Genomic DNA, 25,660 nt, shown 5'->3' with positions numbered 1-25,660 from the left:
TAATAGCAGTTTGGTGTGGAGTGGGGTTGCGGGGAGAAAAGAGTCACTGTCACAGATGCCTTGGGCAGTTTTCCCCTTCTCTGAATAACAGATTTTATAAGACACCCACAACACGGCCATACACAGGCAGTGTGTACAGTGGCTAAGAATATTCTTCTGAAATTAGAGGGCTCAAATTCAAATCTTGGTTCTGGCAATTACTAGTCATATGACATTGAACAGATTTGTTTATATCCCCAAGCCTCAGGTTCCCTATCTGTAAAATGGGAATAAAAAAGGTTTACTTCATAGAGTTGTTACAGTTAAATGAGGTAATGCATTAGAAGTACCTACGACAATGTTTTCACATTGAAAACATTCAAACCCAGCTAGTAATAACAGTAGTAGTAGTAATAGTAGTAGTAGTAGTAGTAGTAGAGGTCATGCTGCACGCCCACAACTCCCCATTTTCTTCCCAGTAGCATCAAGAACAGAATCTGTGAGGATTCTGCCCTCACAATTGCTATTTCAGAGTCCTGTCTTCCATAAAGTAGTAGATTTAGCCAATGAGCCAAAGATCCTGATGGAATGAATGACTCTTGATTGTTTAATTTTGTTAACAAGTTGACACATGACAATTAGTCTTTGAGAAATAACTTTATAATGTTGTTGTTTATTGCTTGCTGCAATAACATGATCTCAGATAATGATTACAGAAGAATCTTTTTACTGTGTTCTTCTCAGAAAACGAAATTCACCACAGGACAGATAGGAAGCAGGTATGTTGGTCTTCCTCTCTTTTCTCCGAAACCTGGAAAGAAAAATAGTATCTTGTGCAGCAAAAGAATATGAAATGTTATAACTTGGGTGATGGAAAGTCATGTATATAAAAAAAGCTGTTAGTGGTAACTATGTTTTGCCTTTCATAGATCCAAACCTACTCCCTCCCTATGGAGGTCCAGGTCTCTCTTCCTGGACACTGAACATCCTTGCTATATGTACTCAACATTTTGTTCCTAAAGTTTGTGAATTTGTCCTACACAAACTGCAGGGAAGAAGAGATCCTTTATACACATTTTTGAAATCCCTAACATATCACTTTTCTTTTATGTAATTACTGAAGCAAAAGACTCTTAGAACAACCTTACTGAGGCCTGTCTGCCCATCCCAACCCCCTCCTCTCCCTGTCAACATTCATAGATTCTGTTGCCTTTCCTTCCTGGTCCAGACATCTGACTGTAGTAGCAGAAGGGCAGAAGAGTGGATACCTTTAGGTATTCAGAAAATTACTGGGACAGTAAGAGTGTGCTAGCACAAATGCAGCTGTGCCATCCCGTAAGGAGTGAATGATACTCAGAGAAACATTACAGGACCAGTACTGGGGTCTGTTAGGTGTAAGGCATGGGGGATGAGCCAGAAATTGACATTGAAGCATGAGAAGGGAAAAGCCAAAACGACCAAATAAGTTACCAATACATTTAGCCTTTGATTGAGATAGAAGTTATTACCTTTGGTGAATTTTACTTGATGTTTTTCAAGCAACCTGACTTTTGGCTGACAATTTTGGACCCTGAGAGAGAAAAAAAAAAAGAAATAAAAACACATAGGAAGACTTTTGAGAAACCTCCATACTGTTTTCCACTGTGGCTGTACCAATTTACATTCCCACCAACAGTGTATGAGGGTTTCCAAAAACTGAAACTAGAACTACCATACAACCCAGCGATGCTATTCCTGGATATGTGTCCAAAAATAAAGCACTAATTTGAAAAGATACATGCACCCCAATGTTCATTCATATCAGCATTATTTACAATTGCCAAGATATGGAAGCAACCTAAGTGTCCATCGACAGATGAATGGATAAAGAAGATGTGGCCCGTATATACAATACAATACTACTCAGATTTTAAAAAAGAATGAAATTTTGCCATTTGCAACGATAAGAATGGACTTGGAAGGCATTATGCTTAGTGAAATAAGTCAGACGGAGAAAGACAAATACTGTATGATATATGCATATGTGAAATCTAAAAAATACAACAAACTAGTGAATATAACAAAAAAGAAGCAGACTCACAGATATAGAGAACAAACTAGTGGTTACCTGTGGGGAGAGGGAAGCGGGGAGGGGCAACATAGGGGTAGGGGATTAAGAAATACAAACTATTAAGTATAAAATAATCTATAAGGATATATTATACAACATGGGGAATATCGTCAGTATTCCATAATAACTATAAATGGAGCATAACCTTTAAAAATTATGACTCACTATGTTATAGACCTGTAACTTATATAATATTGTGCAGCAGCTCTATTCCAATAAAAAATGGAAAGAAAAATTTAAGACATTATTATTTGAATTTAGAGAAGCATATTGTCTTGAGTTTTGTAAAGAAAAGTTAAACCACTCCCGTGTTGTACAGGAGACAATGAACAATTTCTTCTGGTGATCTTGGAAACAGACACCCCAGCCTTTTACAAACTGCCAGGGAATTCATCTCTCCCTTTATGTGGTCTCAATACATACACTCACCCGGATAAATGCTAAATGTTACTAATACCTCTAATGAGGGATCTCAACCAGGATGAAAGCTCTGTGTGTGTGTGTGTGTGTGTGTGTGTGTGTGTGTGTGCGTGTGCCTGTGAGTGTGTATGAAGCATGTGTGAACGAAGTACGTGTGTGTGTACGAGTTGTGAGTGAGTCTGGAGGGGAGTGGGTGTCACTAGGAAAGAAACAGTGAGCAAGGTACTTTCAAGGAGCATCCACTGGGGCCGACACTCACAGGTGCCTGAGGCTCCTGGAACACGAACCAGCAGGGGACACATCTCCTCTCATCTTCTCTGCCACCTCCTCACTTCACACACAGGTATTCTCTAGCAGGGGATGTTGGGACAAGGGCCAGGAAGGTGACACAGCCACCCCCTGAAAGACCTCATCACTTCCTGATGTCCTTCCTGCTCCTCTCCCTTTGAGACTGATATGATCTCCTTTGCAAGTCAGATTAACTATTTATTAACCAACTGGATGGTATAATTCAAGAATAATTATTACCATCCTCATTTAAAGAAGATGAACCGCAGTTCAGATTAAGTGACATGACCAAGACTGCTAGCATAGAACCTATGATTTCCTGACACCTTTTCTTACACCATGTCGTCACCAAGGAGATGGTGCCAAAACCCTGTCAGAGAGACGTCTGCGTATTTAGTTGTGTAGCGATCGTGCTCTCAGGCCTCAGCCTGGGAGACATTGCAGGGAGGAAGCGAGGTCCTAAGGGGAGTTCTAGTTTCTTTTGTTTGACCAGAAATACCAGTTGGATTTCAGGGGGAAAAGAGCTGGAAGTACCTCTTCCTTGAAACAGGCTTCAGGCCCCTGGGCCTGGCAGCACTTCTTCACCACATTCGTGAAATCCACCAGCAGTGATTGAAGCTCCACCCCTGTAAGTTCAGGCTTCAGTTTCACTAAGTCGACAAGAAACCTGTGACCCAGTGATGTCAAACAGAATTAATTAACGATTTCTTTCTGCAGCCCTCTTCTCCGAAAGGCTAGTTATAAAATCATATGTCTTAGGAATCTCCATTTGGGTGAATGTAAAAAGTTAAAATATTCCACTTTTGAAAGGATGTCCTGAAACTTTCCTGTTAAACACATGGGATGGATTCCATTATAACAATCTTTGGAGAGTTACGTAATCATGGACGAAATTGTATAAAATATGGGAACATATAGTAAGTCTTCAATATGCACAATATTGTAGACTATGTGACTACGTTTGATGTCTCTAGAAAATTCATGTCCAAAGCAACATCTATTTCCCCTTCCTCAATAACTGAATTCTGTTTCCACTCCACTTGATACAGACACTGCTTAATCAAAAAAAAAAAAAAAAAAAAGATCTGATTCCTTGGCATTTATAGCATTGCCTGAGAAAACAAAAGCAAAATTCCTGTTCCTTTTGGGCCTCTCTTATCTTCAAACATTAAGAGAGATTCTCAGAGCAAACATCTATGACATTCTCTCAAGAAAATCTGATTCATTATGACCCTTCTATGAGTTTTTTATGGCTACTCTCACCCACCTTTTCAAATCACAGTCTTTTGGACACTCCAAGGCTCTAGCAAAGGAAAAGACTAGCTAGGTTTTAACTTATAATTGGGCAGACTGGACAGTTTGACAGAAAGAACAGGATTATAACACCAAAATCACATATCCATTACAATAAACCTTCTCATTAATACATGATATGTCTTCCGGCTGAAGAAAAAGGTGAACAGTAGAGAATGTCTGTACCTGTCTTTCTTTCTCTGGAGCTCCTCGTTATGAGCCTGACACAAGTCTGTGTGAAAGGTAAATAAACCTTGAGAGGTAGATGGAGACACATATGTCTTATCGGCTTCCAAGCCCTCAAAGCAGGACCTTCTGAAGGCAAAGTTTGTTTTACAACAGTGGTCCACAGCAGGGTTGATACTTCGATTTTCATTTATTCCACATAACTCTCCAAGAACTAAGTCCACCTATACCAATGAAAGTTGCAATGGAGTTTTGAAATACAGCTAGATGAATTGTTAGTTTGTGCTAATATCACTGTCAACTTAGAAAAACCCACGCACTTGTAACATGAAACGACGTGCAAAGAAAAGTAGAGGCCGGGGTCCTAAATGGCATTATAACAAAAATTCAAGCCATAGCAATTTAAATGTCTAGAGATTAATTCTTGTTAACATATATACAAATTTGTGATTTTGAGCAGAGAGCTGCAAACAGCCAACTGAAAATGGCATCAGGACACTGTGGCCCTTAGATTCAGTCCCCTTCTGGGATGTCCCCCACGTACTGTCCACCCCAGACCTAAAAAGGTGCACCCAACCTGAGCTGGGCTGGAAACAGCAATTCTCTTACTGACCTGGTGGGACAAGAGAGAGAATTTATCCCATTACTTAAGATTATGAAGTTTTCTCTATCGTTCTGAAACAATTCTATGATTCCAAGTGGTTTGCTCTAACAAATTGCTTCTAGTATAAATAAGAAGTAATAAAGATGATTTGGAGAACCCCAAGCAAATACTTAAGACTTCTCTTTTGCTTTTCAGGATTTTGACACAGTAAGCCAAAAATAAAACTTGACCTTCCTTGCTTAACAATCGTAAAAACAATGAAGACAGGAAGACGGATAATCACTATAAATCAATGAGTGCAAAAGCATCCTTTTTTTTTTTTCGTTCTTTTAGGAATAGTCAGGCACATGGGCCAGGCTCACCAAATTATCAACGCAGGCAAACTCTTCACTCAGTGTACAGCAGGTGGTCAAAGCTGTCACCATTTCCTTGCCAAGAAAGGTCAGTTCTTCAGTGGAGAGCTGGGGGGCTAGCTTTGTGAGATTGATGAGGTAGCTGAAAGAACATTTGTCTGTTTGTTCTGAACAAAAGCAGGTACCCATTTTCCCTTGTCTAGCCCCCTGAAGCCCCAACCCTGCCAGGCTAGGGACAACCAACGTAAGGACAACATGAACCTCAGCTCTCTCCTAAAGTGGTAGAGAACAGTCTCTTCACTCCCTGTTTTCCTGCACCCTGCCTCCTAGATCGCTGTATTTTGGCTTCCTTCTAATTTCATGATAATTCAGAAACTCTCAGATTTGCACATCCTTCTTCACCTGTGAGTATAGGAGCTCCTTGGTAGAAAATATCTTAGCTATTATGTAAAATCCGGCTTGAAATCCCTTGAGCAGTTAATAAATATTTCAAAGGGAAAATTTAATAGATACATGTTGGAAAAGGATAATCTGAGATGGAGGAAACAGAGATATTTAATGGGCTGAGTTCTCAGATAACAGCCCAATTGCAGAAATAGTGAAAATATATTTTTTAAACTGTGTTTTGTTGTGACTTGAAGATGTTTGGTTTCAACACACAATACATTAGCATGGTAATTCAGTAAGAAAATCCAGAACAAACTTCATATTATTCATGAATGCTCACTAGAATACTTAAAAATGAACATTAAAGTGTTAAGTAAATCCAGAATTTTTTTTTTTACTCAATAAGAATTATTTCCTTAAATAATTCTTCCTTGGGAAGTTATAACAACCTGAAGTTTTCTCCATCCCACCGCACACCCCTGAAATGGGGTAAAATCCAGAAATTCTGGCCTGGGAGTGAGGAAGACTAGTCCAAACAAAAACTAATGCATTAGAGAATCAACTTGTCCAGAATCCTGTATGTCTTCAATTTCTAGCCTCATTTCTGGTAAAGGCTTAATATGACAGCTCAATGTGCCTTCTGGACTTTTGTCTTTTTATTCTTTCCCAGAGTTTATGAACTTGTCATAACTAAAAGACTGAGCTAAGATTTTGACACTTTGTGGCACTCTCTATTTTATCCTGGTCACCATTGTTAACTTAACTTGTGCAAACAACTTACTGGTATTTCAAGTCATCCTTCCCCAAAATCTGAAAATGTTCACATTCTCGCTGTACTATCTTGAAGCTTTTCTCAGTCGTCTCATTGAATTTGTTTTCCTGAAAATACGAACAATCATGTTTAGGAACATTTTATCTAAAATTTAATCATAAGCTTCAAGTCAACTTGTCTAATTGCTTTTTTAATTTATACAGCATTTTCAAACTCTAATTATCATACACTACTCATTAAACTGAGGGTAGTTTTTATATATGTAAGAATTTGAATTTTTTAAGTTATAGTTATAGATATGGTTTTTGCTAAATTTGAAAGCTCAAAATTTTCATTATCATTACCTTGTAGAGGTATCATTACCTTATAGAGCTTTCCAGTCTGCAAAGTGAAATTCAAATCTGATGTTGACAGTGATCATATTTTTTTGTTTTTTAGAAAGAGGTGACAAGCTGTTTTTTTTTAAATGTATGTATGTATGTATTTAGTTATTTATTTTGGCCGCGTCACGGCATGTGGGATCTTAGTCCCCTGATCAGGGATCGAACCCATGTTCCCTGCAGTGGAAGCCCAAGTCCTAACCACTGGACCGCCAGGGAAGTCCCAAACAATGATCATATTGATTCTCCCTTTGAAGTGGCCAGAGAAGTTATCTGGCCCTAGGAAGTCAAGTGGCTTGCCTAGAATCACCCAGTGAGTAAGTATTGCTACAGAACATTTTAAATCACGTGTATCTTTTTTATATTTTCTTTTTCATCACTTAGAATTGGAACTTAAACCTCCAATAACTGTCTTCAAATATTTGACAAACTCTCTCTCAAGTGGCATAAAATTGGACATCTACTAAGTGACCACTAGAGAGAAAACTACACACCAGTGGATGAATGCTGTGGGACGAATTGTGGCTCCATATAATAAAGAGAATTTCCTAGCACTATGATTCATTTAAGGTTCAGGAACAGACCTCCTTATTAGGGACAGCGGTAGAGCTGGATAAAACTTAAGTCTTCTTACTTCTTGCTCAAATATGAATGGGTGTAAACTGTCATTTTTGGCAAGTGGAGGTAATTTTTTAAGTAAAGCAAAAGCAACACTTATCAAATGAATGAGAAACAAATAAAAAATGACAAATAATTTCTAAAATACACAAAAAGTGCCAATGAACTGATATTTTAAAATGCTAATTTCAACAGAAAAATAGGTAAAAGACGTGAACAAATTGTTCACAGGAAATTTATATCTACAGCAGCTAAAATCATATGGGAAAAGTTTAACTTCATTAAAAAATTAATTAAATTTTTAAAACATGCTCAGTATTTAGCAAAGTTAATTTCTATGTGCAATGTTGGTGAAGGTGGAGGTAAAATGAGCATTTTCAAGCACTGTTATAGGACTATATGCTGCTAATAACTTTCTAGATAGTAACCTGGCCATTTGTATCAAATATTTTTTATTTTAAAGTCTATATAATTTGACCTAGTAATTTTCCTTCTCATAATCTGTCTAAAGAAAATAACCATAAATATTAATAAAGATGAATGGAATGAGATACTTAGGGTCACTTATAAATAAAATTTTTAAAAAGCTAAATAAATGTCCAAAATGTCAAACGTACAGTATGAGAGCATTTAAATCAATTACTATGATGGAATATCATCATGTAAAATAAATACATTTTTTAAAAATCTGTTTAATAACATAAAATGTTTTTTATGCCAATAAATAAAAACAGATCCAAAAATTTCTTAAGAAAGTATTATTCCAATCTTATTTTTAAACACACATATAAATATATTCATATATGCATAGAAAAGATGAAAAAATGTTAATTATAGCTATTTCTTGGTGACAGAATCAGAAAATTTTTATTTTTTCTTTGTAAATTTTGATACTTTCCTAATCATTTTTAATAATCATTTATTATTTTTACTATAACAAAAAACTGAATTGGCCCAAGAAACTACAGAGTACATAAATAAAAATATAAATGTATAATGGGAAGAATTTTTTGCATCAGCACACAGGATATGTAGTTCAAAACATTATGAGTAACCCAAACCGATGATGTTGGTCTTCCCAATGATCAACTTACACTGAATTTAAGGTAGACTCAGATTTGTCAATCACATTTTCTACCCTCTGAACCAGAGTGAAACTTTGATAGTTTTTAAATGTTTGTTGTTTTATTTTGTTTATTTCATTCTCTGAGCCTACTAGGATGGAACTTACCGCATGTCTGTAACAGTCTGGAGGGTTTTTCGTGTTGCAACACTCCCTCAGGAGATCCTCATACACTCCAGCAATTCTTAACAGCTCTGGTGTGGACAGTTCTGGATGTCTCCTTGAGTATTGATAAAGAAACCTGCGATGTGTAAAATATTTTGTGTATTAGAACTTCGAGAAAGAGCAAAACACCAAATCCTTCTATCTTTTACTCTAGAGAGATCTTCTAACACTGAGTCTGTCTTCAAATGCTAAGTTCCTCCTCTGGTTTGGTCAAGGAATAATTAAAGAGGACATTTTGACAACAGGAGATCCTTTTACAAAGGTTCTCTTCCATATTATCTTTTAAACTAACAATCCTCTTACTTGGAGGGATAGAATGATTAAAGGTATTTAGCATTCATTGTTAGAATGATTTAACCCATAAAGCATCAGAAATAGTAGATCATGCCACCGATACTTTAGAAAATACATATCGAGTATAATTCTGTTGGAAAATGCATTCAGACCTCCACCTTGAGATGGTGGGAATATGGGTTTCTCCCCGCTCCTGGTGCCAACTTGGGGAGAGATTGTGGAGCAGCCTTTGCTCATTCCTTCATCCTGTCACTTGTCAAACATGCGAATAATCACTCCTGCCACCCTAAGTTATTGGTGAAGGTTTCCATGGCCTTGGTGAAGTATATGTGGGTGTGATTTGGGGAGAAAGTGAGAAAGGGAAAGAGAAGAGGCTAACACTTATTAAGCCCTTAGTAGGTGCGAGGCACTGGATCAAGCTTTGTGCATAGGAGACCAAGACAGGCTTCCTACCCTTTATAAAACACTTTCTCATTTAACTTCACTTAACCTTCAAGATAAGTACTATTTTATAGCTGAGGAAACTAAGTCTCAGACCAGCTAAGCACCTGGCTGTTAATGGAAGTATAAAATTTGAACCTAGGTCCCATAGGATGCCTACTTCATTATTGTTTAAACCAAGCTGACTCTCTGCTCAAAAGAGAGGTGTTTTCTTGAACTACCTCGACTGTGCTGTTTACAATCTTCTTCATAAAATCATCTTCTCTATTCATTCAAATTAAGTAAAAATGGTCTATGTTTTGAGAGAGCAATACCTCACAAGAGTTCTCCAAGACCAAGGGACTTTTTTTTTTTTTTTGTGGTATGCGGGCCTCCCTCCGTTGCGGCCTCTCCCATTGTGGAGCACAGGCTCCGGACGCGCAGGCTCAGCGGCCATGGCTCACGGGTCCAGCCGCTCCGCGGCATGTGGGATCCTCCCAGACCGGGGCGCGAACCCGGTTTCCCTGCATCGGCAGGCGGACGCGCAAACACTGCGCCACCAGGGAAGCCCCAAGGGACTTTTTTTAGTCTCTTTTTGTTTTACAACTTTTTTCTCTTGATTAATCTTGGTTTTTCTGACATCATCTCTCCTGCTTCCCCACCTGCCTTCTCAATCCCATTTGTGGGATACATTCCCATATCCTAAAGCAGTGGTGTTTAACCTTCAGAGAATCAAGTGTTCCCCTTAATATCTCATGTAAGCCGTGGACGTCTCTCCAGGAATAAAATTACACCTAAAAACACACCACCAAAATATTGCCAAAAAATACCCTGGGAGCCGACCCTACCCTGGCAGATCCGCTGAGGTCTTGCATCAAATGTTTGCATCCAGAAAAACTGCACCTGAAACATTTCTGGCTCAGCATGTTCATTGCTGCTCTGTCATTTCTCCCCAGGCTTCAAACCCTATTTTAGTTGTCATAGTGATGGTGATGGAGATGATGAGGATGAGGACCAGGACGAAAATTGCTTCCATTTGGCAAGCATATGTCAGGTACAAGTGAAGCGCATTGCATCTATCATTTAGATGAATTTGACTTAGCATCCATGACTCATGAGAAGCAATAGAGCACAGTGGTTATAAGAGCAGGAGTCTGAAGCCACACTGGTTACGTTTGAATCCTGGCTCCACCACATATTAGTTGTGTGACTTTGTAGCAAGTTACTTAACCTCTGTGCCTCAGTTTCCTTGCCTGTAAAGTGAGGATAATAAAAGTGTTCTAACCTTAGAAGGTCGTTCTGAAAATTAAATTGGTTAATAGATGAGAAGCACTGAAAATTTGGTAAGTATTCAATAACATGTATCTTCAATCCAGACCTCCTTCCAGAATTCCAAGTTCATATATAAAATTATCTCGTGACATTCCCAATTAATTACCTCACAGTCACCTCAAAGTCAAGGTGGTCAGATTCAAACATATTCTCTTTCCCACAAAACATTCCCCCATACTTCCCATCTCATTGAGTCTGAAAACTACTTACCAACCACCTAAGCCCCAAACTGGGATTCATTCCAGATGAAGTTTCTAAAAAACAAAAGTGATTTTGTCCTTCCTTATTCTTCAGTGAAAACCCTTCAGTGGCATCTCGTTACTTAGCATGCCTGTATGATCTGACCCATCTACCTCTCACTACCCTCCTCTCTCACTGCAGAAACCCTATTCACAACCACATATACACCAAGCAGTTTTACACTTCTATCCGTGCTCTACTCCTTCTGTCCATACTACTAAAATTTCTTCCAGTACCTCCTCCCCATCAAGCCTTTCCAGGGTCCCCAAGGACTTCCTCCCCTGTCCACACATTACCTATCATCTAGTGCTATCAGAAATTAAAGAGCATTTCTTTCACTCATTTATTTATGAGGCTATCTCTTCTCACATCACACTTCTTATTGATGAAAGCTTACAGGGGATAAGAACCCTGTCTAACGTAGTAAAGTCCCTGGATTATATTTTATTACCAAAATATTTGGAATGAACAAATATTCTTATATGAATTTTATATATGATTACCTAAAATACAGAGAGGTTAACTCTTGTCCCACTGACTCAACCAGGACTCAAATCTAGTCCTTTTGGCTCCAAGTCAACTAGTCTTCCCCTGAACAGCTGGGCAGCTGTGTAGGGGGAGGGATGGCAGTGGAGGGCAGAGCATGGCAGGTAAGCCTGCAACTTCTCAGGCCAGACCTCCTGGGGTCTAATCCCTACTCTGCCATATTTTAGCTGTGAAACTTGAACAAGTTACTTAACTTCTCTGTACCTCAGTTTGCTCATCTGAAAATTGGGAGAAATCGCACTTATTTTACATGACTGCATATAAAGTACTTAGCCCATTGTCTGGCACATATCAAGTACTCAATAAATGTTAGCCATCACATCATAACCCAGTTGCATTTTCTTAAAATCATGTAAAACGACTAGAATCGATAGCCATGACTCTTAAAATTAGGTGAGACCCAATACTTATGTGATTTAAATGATCCTTATTCCTTCCACCCAAGTTAGCCAAAATTGGTCAAATCCAAAGTTTCTGTTTTGCTGATAAATGTCAAGAGTTATGTTACTCGGCCATGAAGTTCTCTTGGTCAGCATCTCGTTCCTCACACACATTTTCGCTTTCAGTAAACTTTGCTTCTCTTAAGGGTAAGTTGTTTGGTCTATCATCTTTATTTGAGTAAATTATGCACTCGCCGCGCTCTGGTATTTTCTTTTCACAGCACTCTTTAATTTTGCTGGAGATGGAATCTTGTTTTGAACAAATATGGCTCACAACCTTGCTCTGTATCAAATAAGAATGGGAAATGACTTTATTTTCACAATATCTTCAGGGCTGGATTTTCCTTCAAAAATCAACGCAAAATCAACCATGTGCATAACATCTGGACTTGTTTCATCAGCTAATTTGATAGATAATTAAATTTTGTATTGATTTAATACAATGAACTTTCATATTAAGACAAGCTTTATTTCTAAGGATTTTAGATGATATAATTATGAAAAATAGACTCATAAGTTTACATTCATTGTTAAGTATTAATCTTTTAAATACTTTACCCCTACTCCACTGGTGTATCGGCATTTTAAATTCTAAATGCTGTTTCTTTACCATGAGAATTCATCTGTACTTTAATGAGGGCCACCAAAGACATGTTCCTGTAATATCTATAATCCTAGATTTCTTCTCTTATGGCCTGAAACCACATTGCCAAGTATATAGTAGAAACTCAAGAAATATTTGCTAAGTGAATGAAAGAATGGTAAACAAATGAACCACTACAGCAATTACCAGATGAAGGCTTCTCAAACATAAGGAGATATTCTGCTCATTGTTGTCATTTTCCTATACATATTATTAATTTGAAGCTGTTCAAATTATCAAATAACGTACAAAATAGTAAGCCCTACTCTCTCCCCTCTCCCTATTCTCCCTACCCAATTCTGACCTCCATATAAAGTTATGGGAATAAGGGAGAGGGTGAAGCTATCTTGGTTACACATTAGTTGGATAATTTTTTAAAAGCTAGTCTAGCCTCTAATCCTCTCTCCAGATGCTCCAGAATTAGGCTGTACATTCCTCCTACTCTCTGTCTTAGCGTCCCATGAACTACATTGAGTTCTGTCAAAGCACCAGGCTATTCCAGACTCTCTGACTTTGCTCAAGCTGTTCCCCGGCCTGGAATCTTCTGGAGAACACTGAGGATAAGGAATGAGATGAAGCTCTAGGCTGAGGTGAGAAATGGAAAGGAGGCTGGCACCATGTTTCCAACAAACCGCCTAAAACCAGGGAGCCCGTCTTTGCACACATATATACATTTCCCCTAAGGCCATCATCGTTCTAGGCAACACATCTCTTATTGTCTGAGAATTAATTTCTATTTTGAATAAATTACAATTCTATTCCTCTTATTTCTACATAAAACCATCAAAGAAAGGGATATTAAGAATATAATATGATCCCTTAGTCTCAGCTCCAAACATCAGGTAAAAATCTTCAATTATATCCTTTCAGTACATTATATTTAATATTATAAAACCAACATCCCCATAAACAAACAAACAGTACAAAAGTAAATAGCGAGTGAGATTTCTTTTCATTGAAATACAGTTAAGGACAAAATAATTCTTGGTGATATCTACTGTCCACTACTTGAAATAAAATGTACATATCTTCATATTCTAAAATTCAAGTTGTCTAATTAACATGATGTTTCCTTGTGAATTTAAAACACTAAGACTAATTAAAAGTGACTAAGAAAAAGCCTAATTTCAACTAAGAAGTCGGGATATTTTTAATGAAATTGTGTTACCTTCGTATGCATAAACAACTTCAACTAGGTCAACAATATATTTACCAGTATATGTCATTAGAGAATCACTTTAAAGACTAGAGTAAGAGTTATTTTAAATTAACATATTTATTTTTCTGGAAAGACTGTTCCTAAATAGCCTGAAGAAACTCAGAGAAAGCAGCTCTTAAAAACATAAAGATGAATCATTTTCTGAGCTTTACTGTTAATTTCTAATATAGCTAAAGAGTATTTGCAATATTAAAGAAAACTTTAGTCTGGCCTAAATTAATGTCCACAAATTCTAAATTCCTGGAGTTTATGTCATGTGCATTTAGTCATATAAAATAGAATCTGCTTAGTAATCTAAAAACAATCCCATGTATAAAAAGCTCCAAAGTTTTATTTCGTCTTATTTGTTAACATTTTATTTTTTATTTTATTTATTTTATGTTATTATTTAACAATTTATTTTTTGTTGAAGTATACGTGATTTACAATGTTGTGTTAGTTTCAGGTGTACAGCAAAGTGATTCAGTTATATATATAACTGAATATATATGTATATAAAAGAATATGTATATATTCTTTTTTCAGTTTCTTTTCCATTATAGGCTATTACAAGATATTGAATATAGTTCCCTGTGCTATACAGGAGGTCCTTGTTGTTTATCTAGTTTATATATAGTAGTGTTATTTGTTAATCCCAACCAATTTATCAACATTCTGATTTTATTGTGGTGAGTAGCCACACATTAGGGCAACTTCAAAATAAAAAATAGCCACCCCAAAAATCACTATTTTTACTTGGTTTTATAGAATATTTACCCTGCCATGGATGCACTGCACAACATCCCCTTCACAGCATCCATCATATTTGGAAGAAACATCTTCTAGGAGGGAGATAAGTTCTTTAAATTCAATCTTGGGGAATTTTTGACTAAGTACAGCAATGTTTCTGGAAATAGAATTGATAAACCACTAAAACAACTTGAACAGCAAGTAAGGCAAGAAGGAGCTCTTTGCTAATACAGTATAAATAGCTGCAGTAAGCATGTGGTACTCTTGTTTTTTTCACTGATGGCTTTACCAATGTTTATACATTGCATGGCCCACATGATCAATTTGAAAATCCTAGGTTGGCATTTTGAGTCCTAGATCAGGACTGGGAAAAAAAGGGCCTGAGAGATGTGCCCTCTTCCATAATTGTTATAGCAAAACACTTCTTTTCATGACCACCATTTCTTGTTGTGAGCCCATGGCTGGCATAGGTTATTCATCACAGAATCCTTTCCTGCTGATCTATTTGAAATCTCAGAATTTTTCACAAAACATTGCACTAGCATCATTGCTAGTTGGCTAGGGTAAGCATGTAAAATAAAATTTATCCCTAGAGGGTAGTCTCCTAGTCATTAAAGTCAAAGATGGATGGATAAGTCATGTCTAAAGCACTTGAAGGTTTTAAAACTCATGTTCAGAACTCCTAGACCCACTCAGATTCCCAACTAACCAGAAACTAACTCATAAGTACTCCTTTTTCTCTCTGGGGTCTCCCCACTTTGCAGGTCTTCTCTCATCCAGACCTAATGTCCTGATCTGAGTAATCCACCCAGACTGAGCTCAACCTCAAAACCCTTGAGGAACTAGGAAGAGTATAAATAAAAAGTCATCAATGATTTAACAAAAATGGGACTTAGACAAGAAAATACAAGTAGAAACAAAATACTTATTATAAAACTCACATAGATTTTAAGATTTGTGGTCCAAATTTCATAAGTGCCCCACAGACATTTTTTTGATAAGAAGATAATGCTTTTAAATATTGTATGAAAGTTTCTGCCTGAAGGATAAAGAGAAATTCTGTTGAAGCAAGAGCAAAATCCCACTATTCTCTTATTTCTTAACCACATGTCAACCAAACAATTCCAAACTTTGCTCAGAAACAGAAAATTACGGGGTTTTTATCTCAGGAAATGTACATACCAAAATATAAATTTGTGGTTTATTATAAAGGTGGGGCCAGTCTTCCCAATGACTGAATTATACTTGATGGGAAGATGAGTGGTGAAGAGTGCTGTGAGCTTGTCCATCTCTACCAGGATGATTCAGTATTATGGGTAGTCAAAAGAGGACTTGTCCAAGATAGAAGATAAAATGTCATTTTTACCCTGGTTATTTACCCACTAGCATTTCCTTCCAATTCACAAGGAAGACAAAGCCAGAAGAGAGACCCTAGAAATGGGCAATTGTCTTTCAAGGGTCTCAGGTAATAAGAAATTTAGATTAGTAGCAGGTGGCCAATGGGTTGAAAAAACAGTGAAATTGGCAAGAGAATGGTTTTTAAATGGTAAACAACTCTTTTGCTATAATTTAATTTTAAGTAAAGATCTACAGTTTGGGATGAATCCTTGTCCTTTTAAGAAAACAAATGTAATACCCACCTTTGTTCGAAAGCAGTTAGCTTTTTCTTGTTCTTCACAACATGTTTTAGTCATCTCCTCAAAACGAGCAGCAGCAGTAAGAAGTGTAGGGGCAAAAACATAGGGGTTCCTTCTGGAAACTTCGTAGATATAACTATAAAAGAAAAAAGGAAGGAAGGAGGGAAAGAAAAAAACAGGAAGGTAATGAAGGAATGGTAGACAAGGGAAGGAAGAGAGAAGATTTAAAAAGACAAGAAGAACAAGTTGTGAAAGTAAAGGTGAGAGGAAGAAGAATTTCCCATTACTGAAGGCTTCAATGGAAGGCAGCGTTATCAAGCCTCCAATAAAAGTTGTATCACTGAAGTTGCCAACTCCCAAAGAAGAATGATGATTGCCATTCTACTCGTGAACACAGGGCTCTGGCTATTCTTTTTCTTCCCCTATCATGCCAGATGGTCAGCATCTCTCCTTTTCAGGTTCAAAGAACAGCTACCTATACACACTCCATCCAAGATTCGGAGATCATAATCACTTATGTTCAAACAAGCTTTGTGGTTTAAGCTTTCCAGAAAAAGTCTCTGCTTCTACAACTACTACACTACTGAAAACAGATTTTTGCTAAACATCCATTGATGTAATGTTTACCCTTAGTAAAAGCTATAACTCTCCATTGAAAGACTATATTATTTCCCAGTAGAACTTTGGTGCCATGCACACCCTTCAGTTCTGGGGCTCATCCCATTAGAAAATACACATCACAATGAAAGGATCTTGAAAGCCGGTTTCATATTTTGTTCATCTCCTCAGCAATGACCACAGAATCTGACACACAAATGCATGTTGAATGAACTAAATGATCAAGAAACCCAGCTATGTTCCTTTGGAAGAGATATTGGATTTAGCCTAAGAATAATTCTTCAATTAAATCATTTTTCTACTAAAATCAAACTTACTTGTTTAGAAGAGATTCTCTGTTATTTTTATAAGTCTGGCATTTCTCTTCAGGATCCAGAGTAGGGAGAGGAGGCAAAAATCCTACATCAGCTTTCTTATTATGGAGGAAACAATGTTTTCTTTCAAAGTCAGCCTTATGGCAGCAGTGTGAAAAATTATGCTTTTGTGGCAGTCCCTCCATAGTACATATATTTTCCAGTAATACATCATTCTGCACAACAGAAAAGTAAAAGACATTTTTTATTTATTGTGACATTTTTCAACCTTCTGAGATGACACAATGGAGACAATGAGTGGTGAGTGTCACCTTTTGCAAAAGAGATTCCCAAATTTTCCCAATATTACCAGCAGAGCATCTTTATCCACACCCTTGACCACCATCCCACACTTTGGGAAGTTTTCTCTCTCTTATCCTGAGGCCCTTCAACCTCTTCCTATTTCTCTACTGCCTACATTTCTCTTACATAATGGCTTTTTCCTTCTCTTCCAAGGTGACATGGTCAGAGTGTAATGGGTTGGTGAAGTATTTAGTGGTAATGTTTAGTAATAGTTTTCTAGAGATGCAGATGGTGACTCTATTGGGAGGAGGCCAAGAAAAGGGGGTGTGACAGCAGAGTACATATTGAGAGAGGCAGGTAAGGAAGGTACCTCTACTTCCGTGCGCTTTGCCAGGCTATTGCTTGTCTTCCTGCCTGTATACTTACGGCGTGGACTGCAAGCTCATAACCAAGTTCTCCTGTGCATCATTACACAGAATTGCATCTCCTAGGAAAGTGCCTTACCCTAAATACTAAAGTCAGGCAAAATAAAAATGAGGGGCCCAGGGACTTCCCTGGTGGCACAGTGGTTAAGAATCTGCCTGCCAATGCAGGGGACACAGGTTCCATCCCTGGTCTGGGAAGATCCCACATGCCACGGAGCAACTAAGTCTGTGTGCCACAACTACTGAAGCCCATGTGCCTAGAGCCCATACTCTGCAACAAGAGAAGCCACCTCAATGAGAAGCCCGCGCACCGCAATGAAGAGTAGCCCCCGCTCGCCGCAACTAGAGAAAGGCCACGTGCAGCAACGAAGACCCAACACAGCTCCCCGCCAAAATTAATTAATTAATTAATTTTTTTTAAAAAATGAGGGGCCCAGTTTTCTCCTTCCTGACACCAAGAGATGATGCTTTTAGAAATCTAAGATCTGCATTACTCACCTCCCTCACCATGATTTCTGCTATGAGCAGTTCCTATATTAATTGTTTCTCTGGGTTATAGATAAAATTAAAATACATATTTTGAACAGAGACTCTCATTCTGTCCCAAAACCACATTTGAGTGGTGATTTAGTAGAGATGGCAGAAAATAGCACTCCTCAGGCCCCTGTACGTTTCAGCTTTTTTAGTGTCCTTCTGGAGACATCAGCTTTTGGCCACTATGTTGGTACATGGAACTAACTCTTCCTTATTCCCAAGTTGGCTTCAAGGTCCAAATTCATTCAGGTGGAGGAAGAATTCATTATTGGAATCTTGTAATGAGACTAGCCAGATACTCATTGTTGTGGGTTGAAAAATGTCCCCCCAAAAGTTATGTTCAATTCCTAATCCCCATACCTGTGTATGGGACCTTATTTGGAAATAGGGTCTCAGCAGATGGAACCAAGTTATTGAGAGGGTCTTATCCAATGTGACTGCTGTCCCTATAAGGCGAGGGGAAGAGACTCAGAGAGAAGATGGCCATGTGATGACAGAGGCAGAGATTGGAGCGAGGTAATTATAAGTCAAAGAATGCCGAGGATCGCTGGTTATCACAAGTTAAGAGAAAAGCATTCAACAGATTCTTCCCTAGAGCCTCTACAGGGAGCGCACCCTACAACACCTTGATTTTAGGCATCTGGCCTCCAGAATTGTAAGAGAATAAATTTCTGGTTTTTTTTAAATGTTTTTTTAATTAAAAAATAAAAATGAGGGCCATAGAGCATCTCTCTTTTTATATTTCCAAGGCAAAAATTATCTCGGTGTTGACAAATAAGCTTGTTTGTTTAGGAAATGCAAACAATTTACTTACAGCTAATTTTGAACACTCTGGGAGTGTCATGTCAGCCAAGCATTTATCTCTGTATTCTGTCATGGCTTTTACCAACATTTCTACTTCTTCAAAGGATGCCTCCTGAATATATTGAGCAAATGCAATGATGGTGCTGCAACAGTCCACACAGAGTACACAATGATGACCTGCAGAATTTCGATTTATGTCCAACCAAAAACTCATAGGAACACCCACTTGCAGACTAACCTCAGGAAATTATCAAAGTGTGAAGGCTATAAGTTTTACAACTTCTTGACAATTCAATTGCCTCATCTGAATTTTATGATTAACACTATTTATTTTTGATATGGTTTATATTTAATTACATTACTTTTGAGAAGCATTAATATTTCTGGAAGATACCAGATAAGCTTATAATAAACACCATCATCATCAAAATGAGTTTAGAGAAACTCACATATATCCAATATTATCCTCTATAAATTTCTGGGTGATACTGACATCATCTGAAAAGCAAAGATATTTAGGTTATTATATATCCTGGTATTTTAACATTTTCCCAATAAATAACTATATGTGATAAATTTATAAAGTATAAAATAGATAACTGATGGTAGAAAAGAATTTTGGCATATTTAACATGAAGAAGAGACATCATATGAACCAAATATTAGATCTTAATCACAGTTGATTACGTGCTCAAAAAATATTCATTAAGTTGAATTGACTTGAATTAATCTCACACTGACCAGACTTTAGAGTTACTATTGATGGCTCCCCAGCCACAAATGTCAAATACAAGCACCATTTCCCCACTAGGTGTCATGTATGACTAGAAAAGTAGTATGTGGGTTCATTGTTAAGTGATATAATGCTACAACTGTGCCCAACAAGAGATACCAGAGCTTGCTGGTGGTAGTACAGATTGTAGTGCTAGTCAGACACAGATATTTAAGTGATCTCTGAACTAGTCTAAAATCACTGATTCCCTGCCAGTGAGCATATACTTATCAGAGCACATTTATATTTGTTCACATAGACTATTTTCATGGAGTCCTTACTTTTGCAAAGTATTGTGCTGGATACTATGAGGCAATCAATGATGACTAAAACATCTCCCCCTGGACCTTGGGCTCCTAAATACTTTCATAGTGCAGGTGACTCATGAACGTGACTATAATACAATGTAGAATCTATATGACATTCTAAAGTAATGTGGGTAAGTATATGACAGGAATGCTTTATGATCTCTGGGTGAGGAACCAGAAAAGGAATATAGGAGGAGGTGCATATGAGTTGAGTCTGAAAAAAAATGTACAAGATTTCAGCTAGCTGAGAAATAAGGAAACTCATATTTCTATGTGGAGAGAATGATGTGAGTAAAAGCACAAAGGTAAGAAATCCTGGGATGTCTTTGGAGAAGGTCAACTAATCCACTCTGACGAAAAAGTGGGTCATAAAGAAGAATAATGGAACGTATGATAGAAAGAAACTGGGTCCAGGCTATGTAAATCTTTCATATAAAGCTGAGGAGTTTGGGCTCCAACTGGAAGCCATGAAGAGCCACTGAAAATGTTTATATAGAATAGTAATATCATCATTTCTATTTGCTAAGAAATACCAGGCAGGTGGTGGTATGTCTGATATGCTGGGATCTCCCACAGTGCCTGACAAATAGAAAGTGACAAGGACTATTTGTCAAATAGATGGATGGAAGAATAAATGGATGGGGTGGAAAAAGACAAGAAGCCCATTAGGAGACTTCTGCAATTATCCTATTGAGAAATCAGCAGGACATGAATTTTGGTAGGAGTAATGGAAGTGCAAAGGAAAACATGAATGCAAAAGATATTGGAGACAAAAATCAACAGGATTTTTTAAAAAGTTGTTACAGGGGCAAAGGATAAGGAAAACTCAAGAATGACTACCCTTCTTCAAGCCCAGTGACTGGGCTCCCTAGCAGACACTGTAGGGGGTACCAAATTACGACACAATCCACGTCTTCAGGACCATGGCAACACTTACAGCACCTTGGTGCGAGGTACAAAAATATGCTCCTTTCAGGCCAGAGGGATTACAAAAAGACACCTCTGAACAAATAAAGTTCAAAACGTTCCCCCTTTGAGAAGAAGAAATATAAAAGTCACCTTTTCTTCCAGGCTGACACTGCATCAGCCAGACTTAGGGAATGTACAGGCTTGGGGAGATTTACAAACTGTACAGTTGGAAAAAACAAGATCCTGCATACTCTTATGGTGTTTACCACCTAGTTGGGAGATAGACTGAACAACCAAAGGTTCCAGAAAAATCTTAACTCATATCTAATGTTCCACTGTTACTATACACTATACACATCTGCAAGAAATACTACTATTTTCAAATCCAAATTATATCTCCCAGCAACATTTCCTATACTACCATAAGGCTGGTGACCATTTGCTGGGTGTGATAACTGTCTCTGTCTATAGATAGGGTAATATGATCACCAAAATACAATATCTGGGAAGGTTAGTTCACGATATCTGATCAGTATATGTAAACTAGGGAGAGGGAGAAAAAAGCAAGCGAAAATTAAATTGAAAGAAAACAAAGTTAAAAAATAGAAATTATCCCAACTTAGTCATTCCTTAGGTGATATACAAGTAAATTTCTTACCTACATCTTGAGGCTTTGTGGGCAGGGTTAAGGATTCAGTCAAAAAGAAAAAGAAAAGAAAACCTGTAAGTTTTAACTGTTTCATTTTTTAAGAAATCACATTCACAAAAGAAAGTAACATGACTGAGGAAAATCAAGTTTTTATATTATTCTTTGACACTATTAGTAAAAAAGTAACTTGTTTAACCTATTTCTCATATACCTCATATTTGATTTTTATTTGATCACTCTGCAGAATTTTTTGCTAATTATTAACTAGGAAAAAATTATCTCAGTGTTTCACTGGAAAAATCTATTGAGTTAGAAAAAAAGTCCACAGGTTAAGTATGCACAATGCCTAGCCAAATAGACAACCCCAAAAAGAAAAAAATCTTGAAATATTGCAAATGCTAAAAGAGAAAGGGCAAGAATAAATAATTCACCAAAGAGAAACATAACTAGAAAGACGCTAAATTTTGCTGGTAATCAAAGGAAGTTAAATTTAAAATATATAATTTTTATATACTTGATAGAATTAGAAAAAAGAAAAAATTAAGATCTAATTCTGGTAAACATATAGCAAAACAAGTACCCACAAAACCAAAGCTTTTGAGAAACAAGTTTATAATAAGAATCAAAACACTAAAATGTTCATGTTATTTCAACCAATCACTCAAATTCTGAGAATCTATATTAAGAACCTGATCCTAAATATGGAAATATTTTTTAGTACATGATATAAAAGAAGAAATCTATTTCTTAATTATGTCTCCTAAAAGGACCTGAAAGTAGTAGCAACCAAGTAGCTATTTGGTGCCCTTGGAGCACATTTTGTGTCCACACCTTGGGTTTTAAACACTCTTCTCTACTATAAGAATCCTGAGCTTCTTAAAGAAATGAATAATTCTAGGGATGATCCACAAAAACTATAAAATAAGCTGAGAGCACCATGCCAGAAACTAAGGAAATTTTCAAAAACATGTCAAAAGAAGATAGAAACCAATGGGACAATTTGACAGTAAAGTAAATAATGACAAGAATGCATTATAACTCATTAAATTTGGGGGAAAAAAGAATTCATGAATCTATACCAATACTAAATTAAAATAAAAGTCGAGGAAGGAAAAGCTCTTCTCTATATAAGAATGCCAACTGATAAATGTCAATAATCATTTGTAACTCTCATAGTAAAAACTGATTTAAGCCAGTTTCATGAATGGATGCTAAAGTCACTGGTGAGAAATTATCAGGCAATGGCATATTTACAGTTTCAAAGTATAACTCCATAGATTACTTATTAATTACCAAGGGGAAAAGACATCTTTACAGATGGATAAGTAAACAGCGATATAGAGAAAGAGAAGAGGTGGGGAGAGAAAGAGAGAGATACAGATAGAGATAAAGGTGGAGAGAGGGGGAGAGAGATAGAGACTGAGATTTATGCAACGGGTTTGGTCAGCATCTTTGGTTGCAGCCAGTGAATGTTACTGATCTTGCTGACCTCTAATTGGCCTTTTGTCAGGGTATAAAACCTGTTTCTGGGTATATTTCAACTATTAGATCAACTTGCTTTTAATATTCTTCTCAGATATGTTACTTATTACTTCTGATATCCATTTCATGCCTGGCAATTGTGAGAGGACAGCTCCAATTCATCCATTTCACAAATCTAATCCCATATCACTGATAAGGATGTGATTTTTTGTGATTATATGAAATAAAATAGCAGTCTGTGCCTAGTTAAAAACTTAATGTATTTAAACCAGTTTTCTTCCTGTCATTTTGAATTTGCCTGGAATTATCTAACTGCTAACTCCCTCATTAATGAGTAATAAACTTTGAAACTTACTCAGATAAATATGCCTAAGAAGTTTTGCTTCAACAATACAGACACATACATATACATAAGGACACTGGGGGAAAAAAAGAGGGAAATAGCCAGCAGAACATTCAAAATCTTGAGAAAATCCTAGAAACTAACACAGATGGGATCAAGCTGACAGAGAAAATAAATAAGTGGGAAGCAGTCGCATAGCACAGGGAGATCAGCTCGGTGCTTTGTGACCACCTAGAGGGGTGGGATAGGAAGGGTGGGAGGGAGACGCAAGAGGGAGGAGATATGGGGATATATGTATATGTATAGCTGATTCACTTTGTTATACAGCAGAAATTAACACAACATTGTAAAGCAATTATACTCCAATAAAGATGTTAAAAAAAAGGAACTTGAGTTGAGACCAACGCTTCCCAAGGGCATTTCAGAGAAGCTCTAAGTCTAAAGATCAGATATAGGCTATAGGGCAATAAACCAGAGAACAAGCTAAAAAGCAACATTCTGAACAGTTAAATTAGAAGGCACCACTTCTCCCTCCCCTTCTGTACCACCACACACACCTATATAGCATACTCAGGTCTTAGTGGTCAGTATCTTTCACATCTAGGTCAAAATCTAAAAATGACTCTTTCTTAGTTTGGGTTCCTCAAATGCAGAACTCCAGGCAAAGACTTTTAATTTATTTGGAATGTGATTTGAGGAGGCACAAGTGAGGAAGTGAGACCAAGAAGAGAAAAAACTAATAAAGGAGGTGTTAATGACAAGAGTAACAGTGTAGGCAACTGGATGTAATCCTATCTGAGAAGTGGAAGATGATTTCCTAGAATTGTCCTGCCCGAGACTGGGAAGCTGGGGCATTTATGCGCTGACTGAGGTATATATGACCAAGAAGAATAATCATGAAAACCCTAAGGAGAAAAAAAAAACTACTGGGGTGAGGGGTTGTGCAAAGCAGCACTACCAGATAATAAAACACATTCTAAAACAGCATAGTAATTAAAACAGTGTGGTAATGGCAATCAAGAGAAAGACACATAAAACTAAAAATCTAAAATTAGATTCAAATGCCTATCCGTGCACTAGGAAAATTCCAAATAGATCAGAGGTCCCAATGTAAAAAGGGGGAAAAACAGTAAATGTACTGGATGAAACCCAAGTGAAGTGGGGAACTTTTTCCTATGACGCAAAATTCAGAGGTAGTAATAAATTCAACTACACACAAAGAAATTTTAAGGCTTTACATAGAAAAATACTATAGGCAAAGGAAAAAATGCAGAGGAAAAACTGAGAAAAGATAGCTGCAATCTATACCAGAATATACAAAGAGCTCCTGGAAATCTGAAGGGGAAAAAAAGACCAACAATCTGATAGAAAAATAGTAAAATGATATAAACAGATATTACACAAAAAGAAAAAACATAAAAAAGGGGCTTAAACATAAAAAAGATGCTCATAATAGGAGAAACAAACATCTATGCAACACCACAGCACCATTCCTCACCTATCTGACTGGCAAAAATCTAAGTTTGACAACATACTTTGAGGATAAAACTGTGGGAAATACGTCCTCTCATCCACTGCTGGTGGGAATGCAAAATGGTGATGTAATACCTACTGAGGGGAATTTGGCAATATCTAAAAAAATTATGTATTTGTCCTTCGAGCCAACAAATTTCTAATAGGTACCTATGCTAAAAATACACTATCAATATTACTAAATGACTAAGGCACTAGGTTATTCATTGTGGCATTATTTGCAATAGCAAAGGATTAGAAATGATCCAAATGTCAATAAAAGGTCAGTTAATAAGCTATAACAAAAATCACACAAAGAAATTCTGTGAAGCTGTTAAAAAATTGAGGAAAAAACTTATGCATAATATGGAGTAATCACCAAGATTGCACTTTTAAGTGTAAAAAGGTATAGAACAATATATGTAAGTATGTAACCCCTTGTGTAATATAGGTAGAATGGTGCAATAGAAATATATATATATATTTGCTTAGCTGTTAAAAATAAAGGGGAGAATGGGTAACCAAGAACT

The 25,660-nt window shown here is 37.0% G+C and overlaps 1 protein-coding gene across 2 annotated transcripts; it reads right to left on the bottom strand.

Annotated features, from left to right (window-relative positions):
• Positions 1-632: 632 nt before the first annotated feature.
• On the bottom strand, positions 633-21,916 carry AFM (afamin). 2 transcript variants are annotated; one of them, XM_024115442.2, is made up of 15 exons: positions 21,803-21,916; positions 19,605-19,653; positions 19,166-19,298; positions 17,114-17,325; positions 16,182-16,314; positions 15,483-15,580; positions 14,569-14,698; positions 12,019-12,233; positions 8,622-8,754; positions 6,402-6,499; positions 5,243-5,375; positions 4,277-4,500; positions 3,332-3,464; positions 1,488-1,549; positions 633-790 (listed from the first exon to the last, which is right to left on the bottom strand). In XM_024115442.2, exons 1-14 carry the CDS (start codon positions 21,885-21,887, stop codon positions 1,514-1,516), a joined length of 1,812 nt encoding a protein of 603 aa, XP_023971210.1. In that variant the 5' UTR covers positions 21,888-21,916; the 3' UTR covers positions 633-790; positions 1,488-1,513. The 2 variants fall into 2 exon arrangements, with proteins under 2 accessions (XP_023971210.1, XP_007126315.1); XM_007126253.3 differs by lacking the exons at positions 633-790; positions 1,488-1,549 and having other exon boundaries at positions 3,038-3,464; positions 21,803-21,887.
• Between the last annotated feature and the right edge of the window lie 3,744 nt (positions 21,917-25,660).

This window comes from Physeter macrocephalus, chromosome 7 (assembly GCF_002837175.3).
Source record: "Physeter macrocephalus isolate SW-GA chromosome 7, ASM283717v5, whole genome shotgun sequence".
Taxonomy (NCBI): domain Eukaryota; kingdom Metazoa; phylum Chordata; class Mammalia; order Artiodactyla; family Physeteridae; genus Physeter; species Physeter macrocephalus.
Note: the sequence above shows the minus strand (reverse complement) of the source record. Positions and strands in the feature narration are given on the sequence as shown.

Excerpts from the sequence above, each read along its gene's own strand:
- AFM (XM_007126253.3), bottom strand. The coding sequence starts at position 21,887 with ATGAAACAGTTAAAACTTACAGGTTTTCTTTTCTTTTTCTTTTTGACT. Across the intron at positions 8,755-12,018 it reads CAAGAGAACTTCATGGCCGA|GTTTCTTTATCAATACTCAA; the intron begins GTAACATAACTC and ends TACACATCGCAG. Across the intron at positions 6,500-8,621 it reads CAGACTGTTACAGACATGCG|GAAAACAAATTCAATGAGAC; the intron begins GTAAGTTCCATC and ends TCGTATTTTCAG.